Genomic DNA, 24,382 nt, shown 5'->3' on the forward strand with positions numbered 1-24,382 from the left:
CAATATATTTATAAATATATATATATATACACACACATTAAAAACAGTGCATAACAATAGTGTGTGACTAAACAAATATACCCTGTATTTATCAGACTTTTATCAACACATAGTGCAGCATGAAAGGAACAAAATTCTACTTTGCTAACAAACACTTTCCCCTTGTATACCATAGTTAATAACAGCACCATAATGGACTTCTTTCTAAAACATTAGTATTCTCTGAATCCAACTTGCCTTCAGGCTTAAATTTTCATTTCATGAGTATATGACATATGGGGAATCATCTGTGCTAACAACAAATCAAGGCACCAGGTGCCATGCTCCACAATGCTCAAGCAATGTATCAAACTTTCCCACCAAGGAGCAAGGAGCCAGTCATGGTTGATATCACATTTTGTACCTGTGTATGCCATTCTAAAGTGAATGGCAGTTGGCAGCTGACCCTACACCCAGGACTTGAATGAGGGAAGAGGCACAAAGCTTAAGAATTCTAAGGATGAGTGGGCACAAAAAAGGAAGGTGTTTGTAAAAACCAGCAATTGTGAGTGTCATTCTGGGATACATTCAGCAATAAGGAAGCCTGAGTAATTTAAAGGACTATAGTTAAATCACTGCTAAGGCATATTTGGGAGCTTCTGTATGTAACTGAGGTAATACAGTTAACAAAACCAGTTTTCCCCTAGTGCAGAAGGTACTGACAGTATCTAATACTGTACAGGTTTATCATATAGACATCTTTTATCTCATGATATGAAGAGTGGACAGCCATAACTGTCACATAATCAGAGGTTTAGTGAACATCTTTACCCCTATCAGTGCAAGTTCAGAAAAGCCAAAACACATTTACAGATCAGGCTCTATTGCCTTTCATTCTTCTCAAACTTTCACACATAACACATTGTCTGAACCCATCTCAATGACTACTCAGATGTTTTTCTTTCTTCCTTCCTTCCCATGTCCACTATATTCTGCCAGCTCTTTAATGAGTTAAAACCAACAAGCATTGGTGGTCTAGTGAGCTAAGGCACTCCAACTGGATCCAAGAGGTGTTTGGAGTTTACTGCTTTTATAAATGCAATGCAGACTTAAATGCATGGTCATCACCATGCCCTTCACCTCTTTTGCAGTCTCACTCAAATTCAGTTTTGTGAATGAGAATGTTGTGTGTGTAAATATGAATATCATATACATCAAGCTGCTAGAAACACTTGTAGCTATTACATTACAAGCAAGACATGTGCCCACTGTCGACATGCCGTCTGTTTGCGTATGTGTGTGTACACATCTACCAATGATGTCTTTCCGATAAATAGAGCAGGTACTAATTTTTACATGTACTGTATTAGATGATCAATGAATAAAACTTTCCTTGTTAAATAATGTTCATGTCTAAAATGAGTTCTGTGCATATGATGTCTCTAAGATACAAAACTCTGCAGGTGATTGTGGAAAGTCATATCACTGTGAAGCAGAATATATTTCCTATCTAAGTTACTTAGCTTGGCTTTTGTGATTTTCATTATAACAGTTTTTCTGGGTTCCAAAACTGTATAAACTGTACTATCCCTAAGGAAGCCAGGGCTCGTCTTGAAGCCTCTTGTGCTAGACAACGTGATCTCAGTGCAGTATCATGGATCTCAAGTAACTAATGGGTCAAGAGCATACTGAATTATATTTCTGGTACTGTATCTTTTATCCATACATGTTCCCTACGTGTCAGCAAGTGGGTTGGCAAAGGGCTAGTGCCCATCCCTGTAAAACAACTAACTCAATGACAAACTGTCACCCCTCGTGGGATTATGGCATCTGATTATAGATAGATATAGACCTTTCTGGGCTCTCTCACCTCTTCATAAATGCAGCTGTAAACTGCAGACTGATACTGTTTCAATTCCTAGACTTGTTCCCCAGTTTATGCTCCCCCCCCTCCCCCTTTCAATCTTTGTTGGCATTCAAGATGATTCTTTGCATGCTTTCATGGTCATGAGATAAAAGACTATGGTAAGTCTCAGACTGAAGTACACTCAGCTGGCACAATGACCTACATGTGAGTGGAATTAAGTTTCTGTGGAAACAAAAACTTTTATGAGACACTTGTTGGAACATCTTATGCCTACTCCTGAACAGGCCACAAACTTGGCTTCTAAAAACACTGGCACACATCTTGGCCTCAGTATAATATTGTATTACTCCCCATGACAAGGGGTGCATGTACTGTGAGGGGTTGAATTAAAATAAATTTCTTCTAGTACTTACGCATTACACTGAATAAAAAAAGCTGGAGACATTCTTGAGCATTCAGAATGATGTTTTTATATGTACTTGGAATTTTTTCAAGGCCTTGTAAATGGAAAAATGAAGGAATCTGTGAAACATGCGAGCACACACATACACAAACATATATGCAAACCCACACACATAAAAATTCTGTAGCCCTTTTACCTTAATGGGTGCTTCAAGATAATTCCATGTTTATTCTGATAATTTCTCCTGGCTACCAGAAAACTATCATAAGCAATCACAGAGAAATGTCATGAATATCAAAGGACATATGAGTCCTTTCCATTACAATGTCTGAATAGATGTAATGCTACACTCTCCTTTCATCATTAAGGCCCCACTTATCATACATACCTACAATAACTTTCAGTGATTCTTCAAGATGCACTGTGTATGAGGTAGCTTCTTTAAAAAGATCTTCTTCACATCCAACCTTACCAAAACAGAGAGATTTGACAAGGTTTGCTCTGTATGGAACTGCCTTCACTACAACCTGTAATAAATCAACAGTAAAATATATTAATCTTTTAGTTACGTTACAGATGTCCCCTTCTTATTTTTATATTATAAAAGAAGTCATCGTATACAGTATAGTAATATCTTACTAACCTTTTTCGCTTGTATGGTTGCTGTAATTATTCTGGCTAATGCCAGATGATTATATTCAGCAAACAGAAATCCTTAGCAGTGAGTTATCACTACCTCCTTCAGCCCGTGATTTTCTTACGTTACCCTGAATTTGAAAAAAAAATCTCACTATGTTGTGTAACCCACCCTGTATGACTGAGCAGACTCAACTGCTGGCAAGCAATTGTCCCTGCAGGGCCATTTCATGCAGCAAATTAATGTAGTTTGTTTCCTGGATGGACGCCACATTTGCGTCTCTCCAATCACTTACCAGGGGCACCATTGTAGGCTCCTTATCACCCCGTTATTTGGTTATATGGTTACCACCTAATGTAAATGGTTTCCAGGGTTACAGGAAACCTTTTGGCTTGTCATTCGGTGTAGAGCTATCTGGAGTGGAAAGAAGAGTAATAAATAATGATGGGATGGTGGGAGAAAGGAAGAAAATAGGGCAGATACTGAGAAGGAATGACTGACGTGAAGGAATAAGTAGGCAGCACTGCACTGAGTGAGTGTATGATGGGTGTCCCCACCTACAACTACAACATTAAGGTGAAAAAGTTATCTGAAACTGTTTCTGTAATCTACTGTGAAGTAAATACAAACACCATAAACATGGCAACTTATAACAAGGGCATATGGCAAGTGTCTAAAGGAGAGCATAAGCCTAAACCTGGCCACACCTAAATGCCTTCTTAATATCCATCTACTCTAATGGGTGTATCCTGTACTGGTATGACCATATAAACCACTCTCTATATCTTAGGAATCTTCAACGACATTATATAAACCATACTCCAAATCTTCTGCTAACCTTAAAGACACTACCATATATAAACCATTCTCCATATCCTCTACTAACCCTAAAGACATTATGTAAACCATACTCCATATCCTTTACTAACCAAAAAGACATTATATAAACCATGCTCCATACCCTGTACAAACCTTAAAGGCATTATGATAACCATTCTCCATATTCCTTACTAACCTTAACCATTCTCCATATTCCTTACTAACCTTAAAGACATTCTGTACCAGCCACGAGTGATACTTCTTCAGCGTTTCGTTATAGGCCTCTGTTGCTAGGTGGTCAAGTCGCTCTGAAGTTGTGCCATTCTCAAACTCCTTACAGACACCCTTGATGAAGATAACAGTGAACTCCAGTGCTCTGAGGACACAAGGAATATGCAGTAAGGGCAGTATATTTATACCTTAAATTGTGCAGTGGAATGCAAGCCTCTGATTTTTTTTTTTTTTTTTTTTTTTTTTTTTTTTTTTAATGAGAGGACAAGGTGTGGAAACTTCCTGTACTGTTGTTTGCTGACGATACTGTATTATTAAAGATGAATATGAGCTGCAAGACTTGGTGAAAGTTTGGAGGTGTATGTTAGAAACAATCTAAAAGTGAATGTAGCTAAGAGTAAAGTTAAGGTCTTTGAGGGAAATAAAGTCACAGCATGCACAGTGGGCCAGGATGGTAAGGAAATGGAAAATGTGAGTGTACAGTATTCATGTAATGGTCTCCCTCATTACTGATATTGATTATGCCCCTAAGATGCTGTTGATATGCAAATCCCATTGATAACAGTATTCCGAGGCACGTCATTATATAACCATTATGTAATCCTTATGCAACCACTCATATGTTAACTTGATTTTTAATTATTTAAAATGTGTTCCCTTTACAAACATCACTCCACCAAAGCCCAGTCTCATTTATGAATACTTGTTCAGGTACAAGCACTAAGAATGTTATCATTTATTGAAGGTGAGAGTGAGTTGTTTGGATGGAAATGAGTGGCGATGAAATTAGGCAACTAGCTACGTAACACAAAGGAGACAGGCTGGCACTGCCAGAGTTGTTTGGATGGAGATAAGTGGCGACGAAATTAGACAACTAGCTATGTAACACAAAGGAGACAGGCTGGCACTGCCAGTGTGCACGTTTATGTAAACATTTTATAATTTTCCACACAAGGAGCTACAGGCACTGTGGAATATTTTCTTATTTATTAAAAGTGAAAGTGAGATGCACAGATGGAATTCAGTAGAGTTGAAAGCAGGCAACTGGCTACATAACACATAGAAGATGCAAGGAGTTACAAGGAAAAGTTAGTGTCTGAAAGACCTTCCGGTCCATACTGAAGAGATACTCGTGTATTTGCTTGGGAACGCATATCCAATTTGCACTTATTCTAGTGTAATGTCTTATCGAGGTTTCTTTTAAACTGCTCTACTGTAGGGCTATTAACAACATCTATGGGGAGTCTGTTCCAGGTGGAGCAGATCTTGTTCATGAAAGTTTTCACACATGCTGGTGTTAAATCCTCTCAATTCCAGCCTCCAACCATGGCTGCATGTTCAAATCGAGTTGAGACTAAATAACTTTCTATGGTCAAGACTGTCAAACCCATTCAGTACTTTAAACACATCACATCAATATGCTGACCTCGCCATCAGGCAATGCTGATAACTGTCTCTTGATGAATGAAATTTTGTAGCTCCAGCTTGAACTCTTTCAAGTCAATCTGTCATTCCTAAGTGTTGGTAACCAGAACTGTACAGTGTACTCCAGAAGTGGCCGTATTAAACAGTTATGGAGTGCAAGAACAATATCTTATTCCTGTAACAAAACTGCTGCTGGATGTAGCCAGGCAGTTTCTGGGTCTTTTTCTCTACTTTGATGCACTACTTGGAAAACTTTAGGTCACTACTGATTAATATACCTAAGTCCTTTTCCAAATCAGTCATCCTCAGAGTTCTTGCCTGAAGTGAGTTGTCTGACCCAAGATTTTCATGACCAATATGCATCACCATGTATTTCTCCAAGTTAAATGGCATTTGCCATGTGTCAGACCATTCCCCTAGTCTACACAAGTCTGCCTGGAGTTTTTCAATCCAGTCAAGACTGCTCAAATTTGCCCCAGGTTTCATGCCATCTGCAAACTTTGAGATCACATTTAACCGGCCAAGATTATGTCACTGGTATCAGTGGTAAACAAGAGTGGACCAAGGACTAACCTTTGTGGAACTCCAGAAATACCTGAAGCCCAGTCAGAATAAATTTTGATCACCACTATTTGCTGTTTCCACTCTGTTAGCCAGAGCCCCGCTATTAATATCGAGTGTATGCACTTTTGACATCAGTCTGAGGTGAGGCTATTTGTTGAATGCTTTTTTGAGTTTAAATGAGGTATGTCTGTTGCTCTATTAGGCTACTGTCATACTCACTCAACATTTTCTGGAAAAGTTCAAACAAGTTGGTTAGGCATAATCTACATCAACTGAACCCATGCTGGATAATCAGATTGTGATTTTCCAGGTGTTTCACTATCCTGTCAACAGTTATTCCTTCTAACAGTTTTACTGCGATAGGAATCAGGGTAACTGGATGGTAATTCTAAAGACATTCTTAAGACTGGGGTCACATCTGCTGGCTTCCAGTATTCTGGCACTTCCCGTGTTTCCAACGACTTGTTGAAGATTTCTGCAAGTCAAAGAGCTACCTGGTTGTGCACCTCTTTAAGAACTCTTGAAAGGAGTTTATCAGGACCAGACAACTTGTAAATGCTTGTTGATTTTTCTTGTCACCTCCTCAGGTGTACATCTGAGGATGGTGAACTCTTCACTCTCATGGGCCAGAACTGGTCTTGCCATGTCATGAGCATTTTCTGTTGTAAAGACCACAACAAACTAGAGTGTTGGCCATACCCAAGTCTGAGATTTGCATTACACTTGACTGATCCTTATGCAGTCCAGTGATACTACCTGTTAAAGATTTTGTACTGTTTACATGGCTGAAGAACTCTTAGAACTCTTCTGCACTCTTTTTGCATCATGATGACAACCTAATTTCATTTCTTTTAGCCAGTTTTATCAGATATTTCACTCTCCTACATATAGTCCTGAAGGTGTCCATATCCTTTTGGTTCTGGCTGCTTTTAGCCCTCTTGTATGCAGCTTTTCTCTCTCTTATTGCAGTGGCTATTTCATTATTAAACCATTTTGGTTGAACTGATCTAGGCTTTACGGATTTAGAAGGTATGAATGCAGCCTGTCGTTCTGAAAACTGCTTTTTAAATGAGTGATACATTGTATTTATACTACTGGCCTCTAGTCCGGCATTCATAAAACTCTCTCTAAAACCTGCAAGGTCAGCTTGACAAAAGTTTAGTTTTATGAGGTCCAAACGATCTTTCACAGCACACGAAGAGAGAGAATCTAATCAGGTTGTGGTCACTACCTCCCAGTGATCTGCCCGCAGACAAGCTGGTAATATTTCACCTTCACAGCAAACACAAGAAGATTTAGGATGCTATTGCTTGGTTCGTTCACCCACTGGGGCGAAAATTTTCCGTTAGCAATATCTACAAGTAAGGATGGAGGTTTGGAGGGTGAAGTGCTTGAAAGGGTACAGCAGGGAAGAAAGGTTGCTGGTTCTTTGAAAGCAGTGATAAGAAACAGAGAAGTGAGCATGGAAGTGAAAAAGTTACTACATGGCAGTATTGTGATACCAACTCTAACGTACGGAAGTGAGCTTGGACGTTGTTGGAAGGACACAAGTCAAGAGTGAGAGCAGTGGAAATGAGTTATTTAAGAGGAGCCTGTGGAGTCACATGGAGAGACAGGCTGATGAATGAGGATATAAAGGAGCGTTGTGGTGTTGATGTGGATGTGATAGGAAGCGTTATGAGGAACACACTGAGGTGGTTTGGCCATGTGGAGAGGATGGAGGGTGAAAGACTGATGAAGAGAGTGTATGTGAGTGAGGTGGAGGGGGGAAGAGGGAGGGGGAGGCCGAGGATGAGATGGAGGGATGGGGTGGAGAGGTATATGAGAGAGGGGGATGTGAGTTGGGAGCAGGGCAGTGAAATGGCGGGGGACAGGGTGACTTGGAGGCGATTTGTTTGTGGCCACCCCAAATGGGATTGAGGTGTCTGGCAATAGATAGATAGATAGATAGATCTACCTTTAACATCAGCCATTCTGTTGTCCCAGTTTACGTGACAGTTGAAGTCACCATGAATTACATAAGTTTTACCCCTAACTATGCTGCTCAGATTCCTGTACATATCTTCATCCTTGTCAGCAAGCTGATGTTCAGGCCTGTATACAAGAACTAACTTGCACAGTGTTAGTTAGATGAAGGTCCATACTTAACATTTCTTGGTCCGACCTAATTTTACAGTCAATGGGACTTAAGCTGTCAATGAAATACATTAAAATCCCACCCCCTTCTCATGTAGTATAATTTTTATTAAACATTTTGTAACTAAATTTTAAATTCTCCATCAAAATCTCCATTTTTATGAATCCATGACCCTGTAATGGCCACAATAGTGAAATGTTCTGTAGCCATGAATGCCTTAAGTTTGGGCAATTTGTTTCTAACTGACCCAGCACTGAAGAAAACTACCTGAAGGAGCTCCAGCCATTTCCTGGAACCTATTAACTGTCCCCATTTCCCAGAGGCACTGGTGTATCTGAAGGTAGTTCCTTCTTTCTTGGGCCAGTTTCTTACTTACCATCAGAGGAAGAATTCAGCAACTGTGGTTCCCCACCTTGAGGAGCACGATTGCTTCTTTGGGTTCCAAGTCTGCCCGCTACCATGAGACAGAGTCCTCCATTGAGGCAGTCCTCTAGTGACAGAGTCATTCTCTCTCTCTCTCTCTCTCTCTCAGGGGATCTTCTAACTGTGGTGGAGATCCTCCAGTATTATCTGTGAAAGGATCTCTATCTTTTTGAGGTCGTTTCTTTAACTTTGTGAGGAAATTTGTTGATGTCTGTTGTGTCTCTACTGGACTGCTTGCCATCACATCATGGCTTGACCTCAACAAGCTAAAGAGAACCTGACTGAGGATGTCACCAAAGTGAGCCTTCCCACCGCCACGGAACCCGCCCCGTCCCGACTGATTTTCCACCACTGACCCCTCCCCAATCCCAACCAATTTGGAAAAAAAAATTTTTGGCTCAAACCTCTGCTTTTGGTGAGAAACATCGAAAATTCATAGAGAAATCACTCACCTGAGGTTTAAAATACTAAATACAGGTAGCAGTACTCCTTACCTTACTGTGTTTTCTAGCAGGCTGGCTCCAAAGAAAACGAGTTCTATGGGAGGGTAACTATTCCACACCACTCGCAAATGGTATTTATTTATTTATTTGGTATGAATTTATATGTTGTACGAGAGTATATTGGTTTTCACACAGTAATATAGGCAATATAAGCACTGTTTCACTCACCAAACACATCAACATGCCTGACCCTTTTTAGCGACATTACCTGACCATCATTTCTGACTGTTTCTTCCTCTAATGCTACGTAAACTTTGTCCTCCACATAAGTCATCGATTGGGGAATCACTTTGGCCATGAATTTCGTACCATGGCACGACATGTCTTTACTGGCCAGGTCACTGGTAACAGGTGAATTGCCGAGACAATGACATGCAGGTGGGGGGGGGGGAGGTCATACAGGGTAAGGCATTGCCCCTGCCTGGCATCTTGTAGAGGAAGATGTCCCATGTATATGTACCAAAAATCACACACGAAATATGAAAATTGTGCAAATTAGGGACCTTGCAATTGCTGTGCGTTTATATACATCAACGGGACTCACAGTGACAAAATGTGTGGATGTATATATACATCAATGGGAGTCGGCAGGTTAAATGTACACTATCATGAAGGTGAAATTTTTGTTGTTCACAGAACTCATCAAGTTGGCCTACAAATTTCACCTCTTGTTGGAAGCACAAGACAGCTTGCCAGAAATTTATGCCTACTGGTTGACTGATGGCATAATTACCAGCAGACACCCTTGGCAAAATGCCAGTTATCATGCCTTGGTCTCTCTTTAGCTTTATCTCATCCACTGGAGCTGTGGCATCACCAATAATATTCTCTGTAACACCAGCCCTGTTGTTCCTGTGGAACAGGGCACTGGCACTAACCTGGGCAATTATTGGGGTCCCCTTTTCCTTTGCCTACATTTTCACCATTTTAGTACCCAGAAAGGTCCTAACCTTACCATTACCCTAGTGGAATTTTCTGAAGTGAGTCTCCTGGCCTTGAACCAAAGAATCACCAGTCAGGAATGTCTGGGTTTCCTTGGCATCCACCAGATAGAAAGTGCTCATGTTTAATTTGTTATCTTTCTTAGCCTTCGCTGCCTATTGCTTATGAGGTTTTTGCTTTTTCATTTTGCATCGAATCACTCAGGTTCTCTCCCATCTCTAATGGTGTCTGGGCTGGAGCAGATTCATTTATTAGAGATATAAGGCCACTAAATCAGTTCGAGATGCTCAAGCCATTATTAGGTTTCCTGAGCTGGGTGTGTCACCTTCTGTCTACTGTTTCCCAGCCTTCAAAGCCAGTATTGACTTCAACTGGAGACAGGCCAGCACCACCTATGTGCATATTTACAGAAACATTTTATTATTTTCCATACATGGACCTACAAGCACTCATAATATTTTTAAATTAATTAAAAAAAAGAATGCAATGCGTAAATGGAACTAAGTAGAGCCAGAAGCAGGTGGCTAGCTACATATGAAACAAAAGAGGAAAGCTGGCACGGTCAGCGTGGATATTTACATACACATTTTATTATTTTTCGTAGAAGGAGCTACAGACACTAAGAATCCAGTAAATTCCTGATTATCCATCTCGGCACTACCAGGCATACAACATTATCTGGTGAAGCCAATGGCTGAATTAAATACTATCTGGCCTGAAGGACCCTTTCTTCTGGCTAAAAGTACGTTATTATCCTGAATGAGACAGTCATTGTCATCAAACATCCAGCCATAATAATTAAAAAAAAAAAAAAAAGTACATAAACGAGTGGGATTACCATATATATATACTGTACTGTAATATAAAAATGAGCGAGCGAGTTGACGGTTGGTAGGCCTAGCAGCTCACAGGGTGTTGGTGGGGCGATGTAGTGGTATGGAGTAGAAGAGTTTTGATTGGCTACAGCAGGGGAGGGAGGATTCTAATGCAGAGTTTTCCCTGGCTGGCAACAGGAAGGTGGATGTTCTCTAACTCTCCATTGTATTCCTCTGCCACTATGGTATCAACAGACAAATGAGCCTGCAATGCACTGTGTGTCTCATCCACAACAGAATTATTACTAAATGGCAATGTTGCGATGGGTTTCCCTCTCAAACCTGGCTGGCCTTCTAGTGCTCTTGTGGCTCTCTGACATGTTGTACTGCTGCCCCCCCCTCTCCTCTCCTCTCCTCTCTGGTAAGTACAACTTACAGTATTCTGAAGTGTTCATTACTGTACTGTACAAGTGACTGTTGGACTCTGCTAAGGCACTGATGAAAGTGTATTGGAAAGAAAAGCTGATTATACTGTGTTACTAAACAAGAAGAGTTGATGAAAATGTGTTTACTAACCAAAATAATCATGCTACAAAGGAACTGTTAACAAAAAATATAAAATCATTTAGACAACTGTATCCTCCCAAGTGAAGTTTGTCCTTGCTACGACAAAATGAAAGTTTTGTTTTGTTCTGTGTGGCGAAGTGATATGCTAAAATTTTGATCGATGAAAGTACAGCACAGGTATATCCCGGTTTAATGATGCAGTTGGTTAAGTAAAAACCCATTGTTACACAGGGTACCATACCTCGGGGTAGATTTAACATGTAAAGTACAGGGATGTGTTCTTAAACCTTGGATTTCCCCCAAGCAAGTCCTAAACCCACCCAAATGAGTCCAAATATAAGTTTAAAGCCAATCTAAATGGCCTAACGGCTGTAAATGAAGCTATCCTAAACCTAACCCCCGTAAATAACTCACTAAAACCATAAGTATAAGTCAGGAAAAAATCAAACTTAGTAAACTGTACCCCAAAATGACAATGTTCACCCCACCTATGACTAAAACACATTGATCTAAGTCTAAAAACAGTTTATAAATCAACCTAAACACACAATTTTAGTCTAAACTATCAATATCGGTAAAAAAAAAATCGAAACCCATCGTTAAACCAGGGTTTGGCCATCATTAAGTGGGGTATTGTGGTATTACTACCCCCATCAGTAAGCCGGGGTATCACATCTAGGGGTATCGTACATCGAGGTATACCTGTGTGGTGTACACAGTACAGTACAGCACAGCACAGCAAATCATGCTTTGTTTTATTGGTTTTTTTTTCTGTGTTTCTGATGTTTTGATTGTTTATTTTGGGTGTTATTGTACAGTATTCTCCAATAATGTCTTTACATCACCACCACCACCATCATCATCATCATCATCATCATCATCATCATCATCACCACCACCACCACCACTATCAACATGAAATGTGTTTCTGTGCAGAAAATTACACTGTACTTCAGAGTAAATATAGTATTTTAATATTAGGAACATCTTTTAGCTGTTTTTCAGCGGTTTATAGTGTTTACAGTGCGTGTGTTTATACTGTACATTACTGCCAGGTGAAAGAAAACAGGTCTCCAGCTGAGGGAACTTTGATATTATACTGTATTATCTCCATCTTCAACATGAAACTGCTTCTGTACAAAATTAGAGTGTACTTAACAGTACATTGCAGTATTTTATTATTAACCCCTAAAGTGCTAACAGGATCGATCGATCTTTTTTCAGGATTACGGAAGATACCGAATATGATCAATAGAGGAGCTTTTGGGAAAAACTGCCAACACTTGACTTCGGCCCAATTGCGACATATAGCAATGCAAACCAATGAGACCTAAGTCCTAAGTAGGGAGGGGGGAGGATGTGGGCCCCTAACCATGGTGGGGGGGGTGATTCCCCCACTGCCCTTTCGCTGCCTTTCTCTACCCCAATACCTTTGTCCCCTCTCCCCCTCCCTGGCCTCTGACCACCTCCTGCTCCCTCCCTCCCCCTCCCCCACCATCCTCCATCATGCCACCGTGGTTTCCCCCCCTTTCTCCCCCTCCCCTTCTCCCTGGGGAGGGTTATATCCCCCCCTTACCCCCCTCCACACCCCTGTACCCCCTTTCTGCCTGACTTCTTTGTCTTGGGGTGTCTGTCTCCCCCCTCTACACCCCCTTACCACCCCTCCAGGCGTCTCCCCACTGCACCCCCACCTCCCACCCCCTGTAGTACACCATCCACTTACAACTTACTCCTCCCCCTTCGCCACCCAGAGTATTATACGTCATTGTTACTATTCATGTCGCGTGTATTTATTCAGTACCAGATTATTGTTTGTGTAATTGCATACACTGATGCATGCAACATAGAATGTATGTTTTTTTAATGAATTTCCATGTTTTTTGGGAGAAAAGCGTGTTACTGGCACAATTGAAATTCTTACAGCTACTTGATATGACAGCTCTGAGGAGAGGGAATGGGGGGGGGAAAGGGTGAGGGGAGAGGGTGCTGGAGTGTGTGAGTAACACCAAGAAAAAGATTTTGCACGCTTTTGCTCAATTTTTTTCTTAATTTGACAGCTACACAGCTATGAGGGAAGGGGACAGGGGGGGAGGGAAGGTGGGGAGGGGAGAAGTGTTGGGGAGGCAGGGTGTTGGGAGTGAGTGAGGAACCAACATAATTATTTTGCATGCTATTGTTTAACCCGTGCCGTCCCGGCGACGTGAATTAACGCGGCAACATTGCAAGGTCCCTAATTTGCACAATTTTCAATTTTCGCGAGTGATTTCGCGAGTGACTTTTGGCATGTATACACGGGACACCTTCCTCTATTCCTCTACAAGATGCCAAGCAGGAACAATGCCTTACATCGCATAACCTCTCCCCCCGCCCTGCACGCCATTGTCTCGACAATTCACCTGTTACCAGTGACCTGGCCAATAAAGACATTCAGGGCCAGAGTGATTCCCCAATCGATGACAATGTGGAGGACAAAGTTTAGAGGAAGAAACATTCAGAAATGATGATCAGGTAATGTGGGAAAAAAAAGGTCATGAATGGTGATGAGTTAGTGAGTGAAACAATGCTTATAATGCCTATATTACTGTTTGAAAACCAATATACTCTTGTACTGCATATAAATTCATACCAAGTAAATAAATAAATACTGTTTATGAGTGGATAAAATAGTTACCCTCCCATAGAACTTGTTTTCTTTGGTGCCAGCCTGTTAGAAAACCCAGTCAGGTAAGGAAGTACTCGCACCTAAATCCGGTATTTTAAACCTCAGGTGAGCGATTTCTCTATGAATTTTCGATGTTTCTCACCAAAAGCGGATGTTTGAGCCAAAAAAAAAAAAAAAAGGTCCAAAAACGTCGGGATGGGGCGGGTTAAATAAAAAAATCAAGCTGGAAAATTCTGAAAGGCGGGCAGAGGGGTAGCTTTAGATTTTTTTCCCCCTTGAAATTCTTACAGCTACTTGATTTGACAGCTCTGAGGGGAGGGAAGGGGGGGATGGGGTGAAGGGAGAGGAGCTGGAGTGTGAGTAACATCATGAAAACGATTTTTTTTTTTTTTTTTTTTTGACAGCTACATAGCTATGAGGGAAGGGGATAAGGGGAGGGAAGGGGATAAGGGGAGGGAAGGTGGGAAGGGGAGAAGTGTTGGGAGGGAAGGGTGCTGGGAGTAAGTGAGGAACACTGACATAATTACTGTATTGTGCATTCTATTGTTTGAAAAAAAAAAAAAAAAAAAAAAAAAAAAAAAAGGAATTGAGCTTGAAAATTCTGAAGGGGGGGGGAGAGAAGAGAGGGGGGGTGATGGGAGTGGATGAGGAAGGTCATGGGAGGGGAAGAATGAGGGAGGGATGGGGTGGGAGTGCACAAAAACTGGAGTCGCCCCACATGGAAGGGTAACTTTTTTCATCTTTGACAGGCTATAGCTCATGAACCAGTTGGTCTAAAATGCTCTGTTTTGCAGCATAAGGTGTGTAAATTCAAGCTCTAAGCCTTGGGCATAACATTTTTTACTTCTGTAAGAGTAAAAAAATCAGCTCCATATACAGATTTTCACGGTGGTACGGTCGATCTAACTGCGTATCCTAGGGGTTAAGAACATCTAGTAGCTGTTTCTAGACATTTAAATCATTTTGTAGGGGTCAGACAGTGGATGAGTGTTATAGGGTTGGGGGGTTATGGTCCCCTAGGGAAGACTTTTGCATAACCCGGCACTTAGACAGTATCGGACAGGCCTTTGGCCCTATCCCACCAGATAATCAGGAGTTTACTGTACTTTGTTATTTATTAAAAACGTGAGTGAGATGCATAGACAGAAATGGGTAGAGCCAAAAGCAGGTGACTGGCAGGTTGGCAAAAAGACACTGCCAGTGCTTGCTTTGAAAATAACTGAGAAATAACTCCCATCTGGGAAAAAAAAAAAGTGTCTACAGTTGAAACTGCTGAAAAAAATCCCACTGATAACATGGGAGTACCGCACTTAGGTAGTATGACGAGTAAGGAAAGTTTAGAAGATGAAGTGCTTGAAACTTGCTGGTTCACTGAAAGCACTGATAGGAAATAGAGAAGTTAGTACTGGGGAAAAAAAAAAAAAAAAAAGCCATTGTATGACAGTACTGTGATCCCCACTCTTGCATGAGGAAATGAACTTTAGACTCTTTTGAAAGGACCCAAAAGAGTGTAAGCTGTGGAAATAATTTTGCTGAGTGGAGCATATGGAATTACCTGGAGACAGAGAAACAAATGAGAAAGTAAAGGAACGTTGTGATGGTGACGTGGATGTGACTGAAGGTGTTAGAAATAATGTACTTTGAGATGGTTTGGCCATGTGGAGAGGATGGAGAATGAGAGACTGACTAGAAGAGTGTGACTGAGGAAGAGGGGTAGAGGTGGAGGAGGAGGAAACCAAGGATGAGATGAAAAGGGATATGAGAGATGGGTGCAAGTTGGATGGAGGGCAACCAAATGGTAGAAGACAGGAGGATGTGAAGGCGATTTGTCTGTAGCCACCACTTAAAACATTGAGGTTTCTGGTGATAAATGGATGGACAGATTTATGAAACTCAATCTATCTATCAGTCTATAGCCAAAAGTCTTAACTTCAGAAGGGATGGCTATAAACCAACTGCCTCCATATCACCCTCGCTTGTGCCATCAGACTGCCCTCTCTCACCTCACACTCTCTTTGCTCATATATTTGTGGAACGCCTGTGGTTACTAGGTACAGTAAGCCTGCAACCCACAATACAAAGTGCAGTCAGCAATGGTTAAGGAAGGTCAAACTCATTCCATCTTCATCACAAGTTTCAGAGTTACAAGAAAAAACTGGGAGCCTGCATTCCACTTCAAACTTAAATGTCAAAGCATGCAACTCCAAGTCCTCATTACAAATCATCCTTTTTGATGTTCTTTACTAAGAAGTCCACAGTACAGGCAGTCCTCATGTAAAGTCTTGGATGTGTGCAAAAAAAGTGATACACCAAATGACACAACTTTAACCTCCCTTCTGCCAGAGCTGTTCATAAACATCCATGCCCTTAGCCGCGGAGAGTGCCAGAGCCATTCCTAAATGGCCTACGATTTTAAAAATCGGCAAAAATCGAAATACAGTATTGAGAGGGGTGGGAAATATTTACCTGCCGTTCAGTTTTGAACGTGGCACATCCCGTGCACGTGCCCTGCCTCTGCATCAGGGAAACTTTGTGTATAAAAAAAAAAATTGGCAAAAGTCAAAATACTGAGAGAGGCTGGAAATCACATCCAGGGGTAGTTTTCACCACCCAAACCACCAGTAGGTGTTTTTCTTAAAAATCACCATTATATAAACCATAATTTCTCAGCTAAACCTATAATATAAAATTATAGTACAGTATAATATACTGTTATAATATGATGCAATAATCATAATAATAATAATACAATAACAATAATACTACAAAACACTAGAACATGTATACATGCCACCCGCATGTCCCCAGGTCGTCATGTATACATGCCACCCGGACGGGTGGGGTTAACCAAGCGTTCAGCTTTGAATGTGGTGCATCATGGGAGACCACCATGAATCACCCAGTGGGAGATACTGAGAGAAGCAGCTTCAGTGCAATACTGGACACAAAGAATGTGTACCATATGGTAGAAAGGTGTGTCTCATTTGCATGTCCGCATGTCACTTTTTTTTTTTTTTCCTAGGACTTTGGAACCAAAGGCCACAAGCCCACAATAATTGTTCCCTCCAAGAGAAAAACACAATACAAGAGAGAGAGCCAACTTCAAGATCAGATCATTTCGAGATGCCTGGACACACTGCTTTTGAAAGACAGGAGATCACAGCTAGCAGGAAATACAGAGGGAGACAGTTCCAGAGTTGATCTGTTGCATAAATGAAAGACTGGGAGTAACGGTTAACTCTTGCATCAGAGAGTTGGACAGAAAAGGGATGAGAGTTTGCTGCTAGACGGGTGCTATGCGCCCAGCGTAGAGGTGGAGGAATGCAAGCAGACAGTTCAGAGGAGCAGTGACCATTGAAATAGCAATAGAAAAGAGATAAAGATGCAACAGTGTGGCGAAGAGACATAGGTTGAAGGGAGGCAGTAAGAGGAGGAGAGTTAATGAGACGAAAAGCCTTTGACTCCACCCTATTGAGAAGGGCCGTATGTGGGGAGCCTCCCCACACATGAGAGTTGTACTACACACAGGAGTGGATAAAACCCATGTATAGAGGCAATAATTGTGCAGGGGTAAAGAAGGAATGGAGATGGCTTAGCACACCTAATCTCTTAGAAGCAGATTTTACAAGAGTTGTAATATGATCTTTCTAAGGTAAGTCCCGAATGAATGAAACCCCAAGCATATTCAAGGATGATGCAGGATTAAGCTGAATAATATTAAACATTAGTGAGTACACCTGTGGAAGATTTTGTTGGGTTGATAGGTGCAAGAACTGAGTCTTTGATACATTAAAAACAACAAGATTATTATTACCCCGGTCAGAGATATGAGCCAAGTCAGACATTAGGTGTGCCATAGCCTCATCCCTTGTTTGTTGAAGTAACTGCTGAGATGGACGTTGCGGGAACTGAATGGAAAGGTGAAGGGTGGAGTGATCAGTGTACGAGTCGATATAGTTAGATGTACAATTTAGAAGGTCATTGATGAATAAAAGGCAGGGAGTCGATGATATGACAGTGTCCTGAGGAACACCGCTGTTGATAGATCTAGGAGAACAATGGCTGTCTACAACAGCAGCTATAGAACAACCAGAAAGGAAGCTATACTGATATGAGTATAATGATATGCAGCCCTCGCATATCACTGTACCCAAGAACAGTGCCCACATGCTCCTAGGACACATTGGGAGCATCACCAGGGTATTCACTTCAGTATACCATAGCCAAACACCAAAGACAACGACCTGGTCCCCTATGGAGCGAAGATGTTTATGGAGGTTTACTTGCGTATTTCACCTGATAGACATGGTCATGATGGGGGCCCAAAATTGACATTCCTGGCTTCTGTGAGTACCAATTTGGATGTTTATATATTTTATGAGTTTTGCATCAAACCTAACCTATCTAGGTTATAAACAAAAAATCTTAAAATCAGTCGGCACTGGAGGAGGAAGGGGGTCAGAGGTGCTAGTCACCAGCAGAAGGGGGTAAGAGGGTAAGAGAGACACGCTTCTCATTCATGACAAGGCTTAAAAAAAAAAAAAAAAAGTAAACAGTTTACACTTAAGAACACATCTGTGCATGAATCTTCCATCTGCATTATGGGCAGAACTTGCTGTGCTTGCAGCACTGCAACTCTGACTTTTGAGCTGTTTCAAGGTTTATCTCTGATGATAACACAAGGTAGGCCAGGCAGTTCAAAAACCTGAAAATGAGCTATGAGTGTAGGATTCAAATCCCTTCACCTCCCTGTTGTGGAATTTGCATCTTTATGATAATACACAGGATACAGCTGGCCATGGCTGAAAATGTTAAGCACATGATGATAAAGCAGGTACTGTACTTACATGCATTAATAATATAACAATCTTAAACTTTTTCCAATAAACAATACATATATTTTATACAGTTATATGCAGTACATAACATCATTTCACAATACAGTACTCACCTCTTAAGCCAAAGAAGTGCATCCACTGCAATTAACAAGGGGTCACACCTCTCTTTATATATCATATCGTTGAGGTATTTATATTCCTCTGGTGACTTGTTGTATGTCTTATACAGTTTCTGGAAATATAAAAGTGCTTTATTATCGTAATGTGTAAATACCCATGTGAAAAGTTCATGTTCCAAATACTTATTTTTTCTTGTGCAGGTGGCTTTTATCAATGCTATGCAAGAGGAAACATCATGTGCCCCCTTTCAGCATGTATTAACCACTTAGACCTGATGTAAGTAGTTCTGAATTTTATTCTTGTTATCAGCATTGAATTATCAGGTATATTTTAGGAGAGCCCTCTAGTAATGAAGGGGTTAATAAAGACTGCAACTAACCCATGAAGAAAATAATGAACCATTTAGGTTTGTTATTGCATTTAGTGAAAACTCTGAGTACCATAACTGTCATAAAGACTTTGTAGTTAATTGTAGAGAAGTATATTTTAGACTTGTGGTCGAGCGGCTTTTATATCTTGTAGTAGTTTCCCCACCAGATGTCAAGTAGTGACGGGAGAGGTAAAGAATAGTATGGGACTATTTTTATTTGTCTTGGAAATATTAAACAGGTATAATAGTATAAGTCCTGGGTAGCTACCTCCCTGTCTCGCTATCTCTCTCTCTCTCTCTGTTCTAAAGCTAATCTCCGTCTCGACCTCTCTCTAGGGTCGCTTGTCTCCTTCTCAACTCTCTTTCCTAACATCTCGTGTAGTAGGGTGTGTGTGTCACGTATCTTCCTCATGGCAACAGAACTTTCTCACGAGAGGACTGCTGACATAACTAATCAGAAAAGATAAAAGAAGGGCAGCTGCTACCTCTAAATTAGCAACCTGATGGCACACTGTTATCCTAATTCATACCATTAGTATACAGTACACACTCTAAATCTCTCTCTGGTCATTAACAGAACAGAAGCAAATGGCAGGGTGAATTCAAGTAAGCTCTTTAGAACCTACCCTCTTTCATATCCTGCGAAATAGGATAATTGTCACCCAGATGACATGAAAAGAGGAGGAAAAAAGGGGGGCAGAATAACAAAGACATTTTTTTAACAAGATCACAGAAAGTGCAGTTATTATTGTACAAGAAGCAAATGGTTAATGTGGATTCCAGTACTGTATGTAGCAAAATATATGATCGAGTAATTTTTTTGGAAATTTGGAAAATGTAATACTCTTCATGATGTGCTCCAAAATATTATGACAGCTTCTTTAGTAATGATTGAACACAGAGGGATTTAGAGCAATGTCAAAGTCTGTGCATTTTAGAATGCACCATCCTTAACTGTATTGGTGAGCACAGTCCTAGATTATTTAAGAAAGGTGAATACTGGTATATATAGCTAGATAGAATACAGTAAAAGTCCTCTCATTCTGCGTCTTTGGGACCAAGCAGGTGCTGAAAGAGCAGAAACTGCCGAATGACCAGGAAACCTGCCAAAAAGTTTCTAGCAATCATAGTCAGTCACCCCAATGCAATCACAGTGTCTAGCAAGTAAGGTATTATTGGTCAACCCTAAGCACTAAATATTTAATAAGCACCTTATATTTAATGCATTTAATGATAACATACACATGGACTTACCTTAACCTAGGTGTATTTACATATGTACACCGTAAAGTAGCATGATAGTTTGCAAACTTTCGAAAGGTCCTCCTCACAAAGCCAGACACTCACGAGTCATGATGGCCGACTGCGCATGCAATGTTAGCAAGCAGAAATCTTCAGAAGTGCTAAGCTCAACTTTAAAATGCGCTAGGTTATAGGTGAACATTTCAAATTTTCGCACTAAATTGAACTTCAACATGGACTAGTTATAGAAGAAAATCTAATACAGTCAAATTGCCTAATTCACATATCTGTAAGCCGCGGATTTATAATCTGTGGTACTTTGCCCAACCAGTCCCTATTTTTTTTTATTCCACAGAAAAAAATAGAAAAATGTGGCTCCTAGGTTCCAAAGTGGCTCATTTCTGAGGAGATTTATAACATCCAGACACCCATGATGTATTCCACAGCTGCAAGTCAATCACAGACAACCTAGACCCAGCAAGCAAGCACAGTCCGGGGTTGGAGCAAGTGGTTGAACTTGCCCGCAGTGTGCCCAGGTGCGACAACATGTCAGCAGCTGACATTATGGACATGGTGAAAGATAGGCCTGATGCAATGGAAGCTGTCGTGGATGCTGATTGAGGATGATGAGCAATTGGAGAGGCAGAGACAGGCTGCTGAAGTGACTGGTGAAGTGCAGGGACGTGCTGGGCCAACAATGAAGGAGCCGAATGATTTTCTTGTGTATGTGAACTTGGCCAAGGAAGCAGTGAAAGGCTTCGAACAAGATGAGGAAAGATGTAACGAAATTGTTGCCCACCTTGAGAAAGCTGTGGCCTTTAACAGGGACCTGCATAACAGGCAAGTGAATGAGAGGCATCAGGAGCTAATCACCCGCTATTTTGCCTGGACGGGGTCACAAGCACAACCTGAACCACAACCAGGCCCTTCATACTCTGACAACGACATGGCAGACGCAGCATCAGTCATCTCCGTAGAATACTTTGAAGGGTTCCTGAGGGAGGCAGAGGAGGTGGAAGCTACACCACCCCCTCCTCATGCTGAGAGGTGCTAAGTTATCCCCAGCCCCTACCCACCTCATCCATGTAAGCATTTTTGTCTGTCGGAGTCAAGTAAGGCCCCTTAATTATTGTTTATTTCCACTTAATTATTGTTCATTTCCATTAAGTACATGCATTGAATATTTCTACTGTTGTCTGTTTGTGCTTGCTGTTAGCCAGTTAGGTGTAGGTAGGATGCTGTAGGCGGGTTCCCTGAGGGTCCAGACTAAATATCCTTTCTTCCCACTGGTTCTTCACTCTGTAAACCATGGAATTCGTAATCCGCAGGTAGGTACCAGTCTCTAATTGCCACAGATTAGGCGACTTGACTATACTTATTGGCGCTACATTATTATGAAAAGCACTAAATTATTATGAAAAGTGTTAAATTATTATGAAAAGAGCTAGATCTACCACCAACAGCACCAAATTGGCAACTATGGGCGCACTGGTGCCAGTGATGAGCTGGTGGCTCCGTTGTGGGTGTCAGTCTGCTCAGCATATGTGCCGGAAGAGCTGAGAACTTTCGTAATGGGACTACTGTATTTATGAGAACCGCTGAAAGACCAGATGCCGAATGAGAGGACTTTTACTGTATATGAGTGAATGACTGACAAAAAGATCGTAAAAGAGATGAGGGAGGGGGAAAGTGAGAGACTGACAAGAAAAGTGTATATGAGATGGAGAGAGAAGTGGGAGGGGGAGACTGAGGATGTCATGGAGGGATAGAGTGGAGAGGTATATGAGAGAGGAGGAAGTGAGTTGGAGTGAGGACAGCCAGATGAGAGAGAACAGGATCATGCAGAGGTGATTTGTTTGTGGCCACCACATACAGGATCATGGCATCTGGTGTCACATAGGTAAACAGAATATATACATGACTGTTGCCATTGCCCTTAGTATCAGTAGTTGTGCCATGCAGCCATCTGAGGTGGGAGTAAAAACTATACACTCACATTTAACATACCTCAATATTGCCCGACATGTCCTTTTTGACGACATAGAATGCTGTCCCAAGTAGATCTGAAAATAAAATAATTTTTATGGTAGGTGATGGCAACTGTCATCCACTCACTTGATGTAATGCTGCCTACGTCTTCCTTCATCTTTATCATTCTTTTCTATGATCACCCTCCTCCCTTCTTATTTCTCCCATCTTTCCTGTCACTTTTTATCACTCCCCTTTCCATTTCAGATGGTTTTACATACAAGCCTTATGGTTTCCTGTAAGCCAGAAAACTACAGCACTGGGTGGTAACCATATAACCAACCCATATGTGTTCCCTATGTATCAACAAGTGGGCTGGCAGAGGATTAGTGCCCCTCTCAGTAAAACAACTAACTCAAAGAGCCACCCCTTACTAGACAGGACTATGGCATCTGGCTATAGATAGTCCTAATTTCTCACAACTGTACTACAAAGAGGTCAGTAAGATCCAGATATAAGTGAAATACATTAGAAGCCATTAACAGAATAACCCATGAAACAGCCAAATAGCCTAACCTTGAGAAACATCTGTTTACAAGATCACAAGCCTTCATAATTTTTATTCTGTCCCAAAGGTACCACACCATCCTCACATATGACTTTCATTTTACGTTATTCTTGCAACCCCTGTGGCTTGACGATGTTGTGCTGATAGCCGAGTTAATCAATGAAGCACAAGCCTTGTTGCTGGCATGTCCATACATATTAGTGCTTCATCTACCCACTTGTTTTGCCATTTCTTGTGCCTCTTCAATCTCAGTACCTCATTCTCACTTATTCTAAATATTTACAATACTGTATCATACTGGCATTGTACCATCTTGGCATTTCATGTCTTCTACCTCCAGTTTCCTTTTCCCTTACATATACAGATATCCTTTTCACCAACTTTAATGTAGGGGCGTGTGAGTTGGAAGCAGGACAGTGAAATGGCAGGGGACAGGGCGACTTGGAGGCGATTTGTTTGTGGCCACCCCAAACGGGATTGAGGCGTCTTGCAATAGATAGATAGATAGATAGTATTAACATTAGAAAGGATAAAATGCTGGGAAGTGTATGAAAGATGAGGAGTGAGAGTCTGTTCATCACAGATTAGAATATCGTATGCTTTGAAGGTGTGGTCATATAAAGGGAATGGACAAGGATAGGTACTGTTGTTATGGCTCTGGGCTCATCTAAGTGTAAACTGAGTGGACTGCCAGCTGAAGATGATGTGCAGTTAACCATCCACCATTCAGGGGGTAGGAAGAGAATTGAAGGACTCCCTCCATAACCAAAACTTGTAATGGTTAGTTTCAAAAGGAGTGTTAAAATTCTTCAGCAAATATTGTGGACGTACAAATGTCTACATGGCTGAGCTGGTAGCACATATCCCAGCCTAAAGAGTTCTGTACCAATACACCTGGGTTATTACACTGGTCTCCATGTCAGTGCAGCATGGTTAGATGGAAGTTTATCAATAAAAGCATTCTGTGGTTACAAAGCTTTCAAAACTCTTTAAGCTGAAGCGAACTATACTAAAACCAGGCCTGCAAACTGCAGTGCCGATTTACTGTTTATTTGGCAGATATAAGTCAACATGATTTGACCAGCGGATCAGGGCAAGGCAGCGACTACGCATAAAAGATAAGGCCAGTCCGTGGTCGACACGTTAGTATTGTTGCCAGACCACAAAATGTTTACCGTATATTTTTATGAAGGATTTTGAAGCCTCCAAAAACTGCACTGTGTCGATCTTGCCATCCTCGGTTACATTAGGATATGATGGGGAAAGTTGCGAAAAAAAACTTGGTGTAGAAGAGCTACTCAT

General features: G+C 41.2%; 1 protein-coding gene across 1 annotated transcript; it reads right to left on the reverse strand.

Annotated features, from left to right (window-relative positions):
• Nucleotides 1-2,374: 2,374 nt before the first annotated feature.
• Nucleotides 2,375-24,382, reverse strand: LOC145407990 (glycolipid transfer protein). Its single transcript, XM_080278793.1, has 5 exons — nucleotides 24,256-24,382; nucleotides 22,552-22,607; nucleotides 18,926-19,044; nucleotides 3,931-4,081; nucleotides 2,375-2,776 (listed from the first exon to the last, which is right to left on the reverse strand). The coding sequence occupies exons 1-5, from the start codon at nucleotides 24,380-24,382 to the stop codon at nucleotides 2,594-2,596; spliced, it is 636 nt and encodes a 211-aa protein (XP_080134919.1). The 3' UTR covers nucleotides 2,375-2,593.

Source organism: Coenobita brevimanus, chromosome 75, assembly GCF_032717465.1.
Source record: "Coenobita brevimanus isolate Jiangsu-jjx chromosome 75, ASM3271746v2, whole genome shotgun sequence".
Lineage (NCBI taxonomy): Eukaryota > Metazoa > Arthropoda > Malacostraca > Decapoda > Coenobitidae > Coenobita > Coenobita brevimanus.

Excerpts from the sequence above, each read along its gene's own strand:
- LOC145407990 (XM_080278793.1), bottom strand. The coding sequence starts at position 24,382 with ATGAGTAGCTCTTCTACACCAAGTTTTTTTTCGCAACTTTCCCCATCA. Across the intron at positions 19,045-22,551 it reads ACATGTCGGGCAATATTGAG|AAACTGTATAAGACATACAA; the intron begins GTATGTTAAATG and ends TTATATTTCCAG. Across the intron at positions 4,082-18,925 it reads GCACTTCTTTGGCTTAAGAG|AGCACTGGAGTTCACTGTTA; the intron begins GTGAGTACTGTA and ends TTGTGTCCTCAG.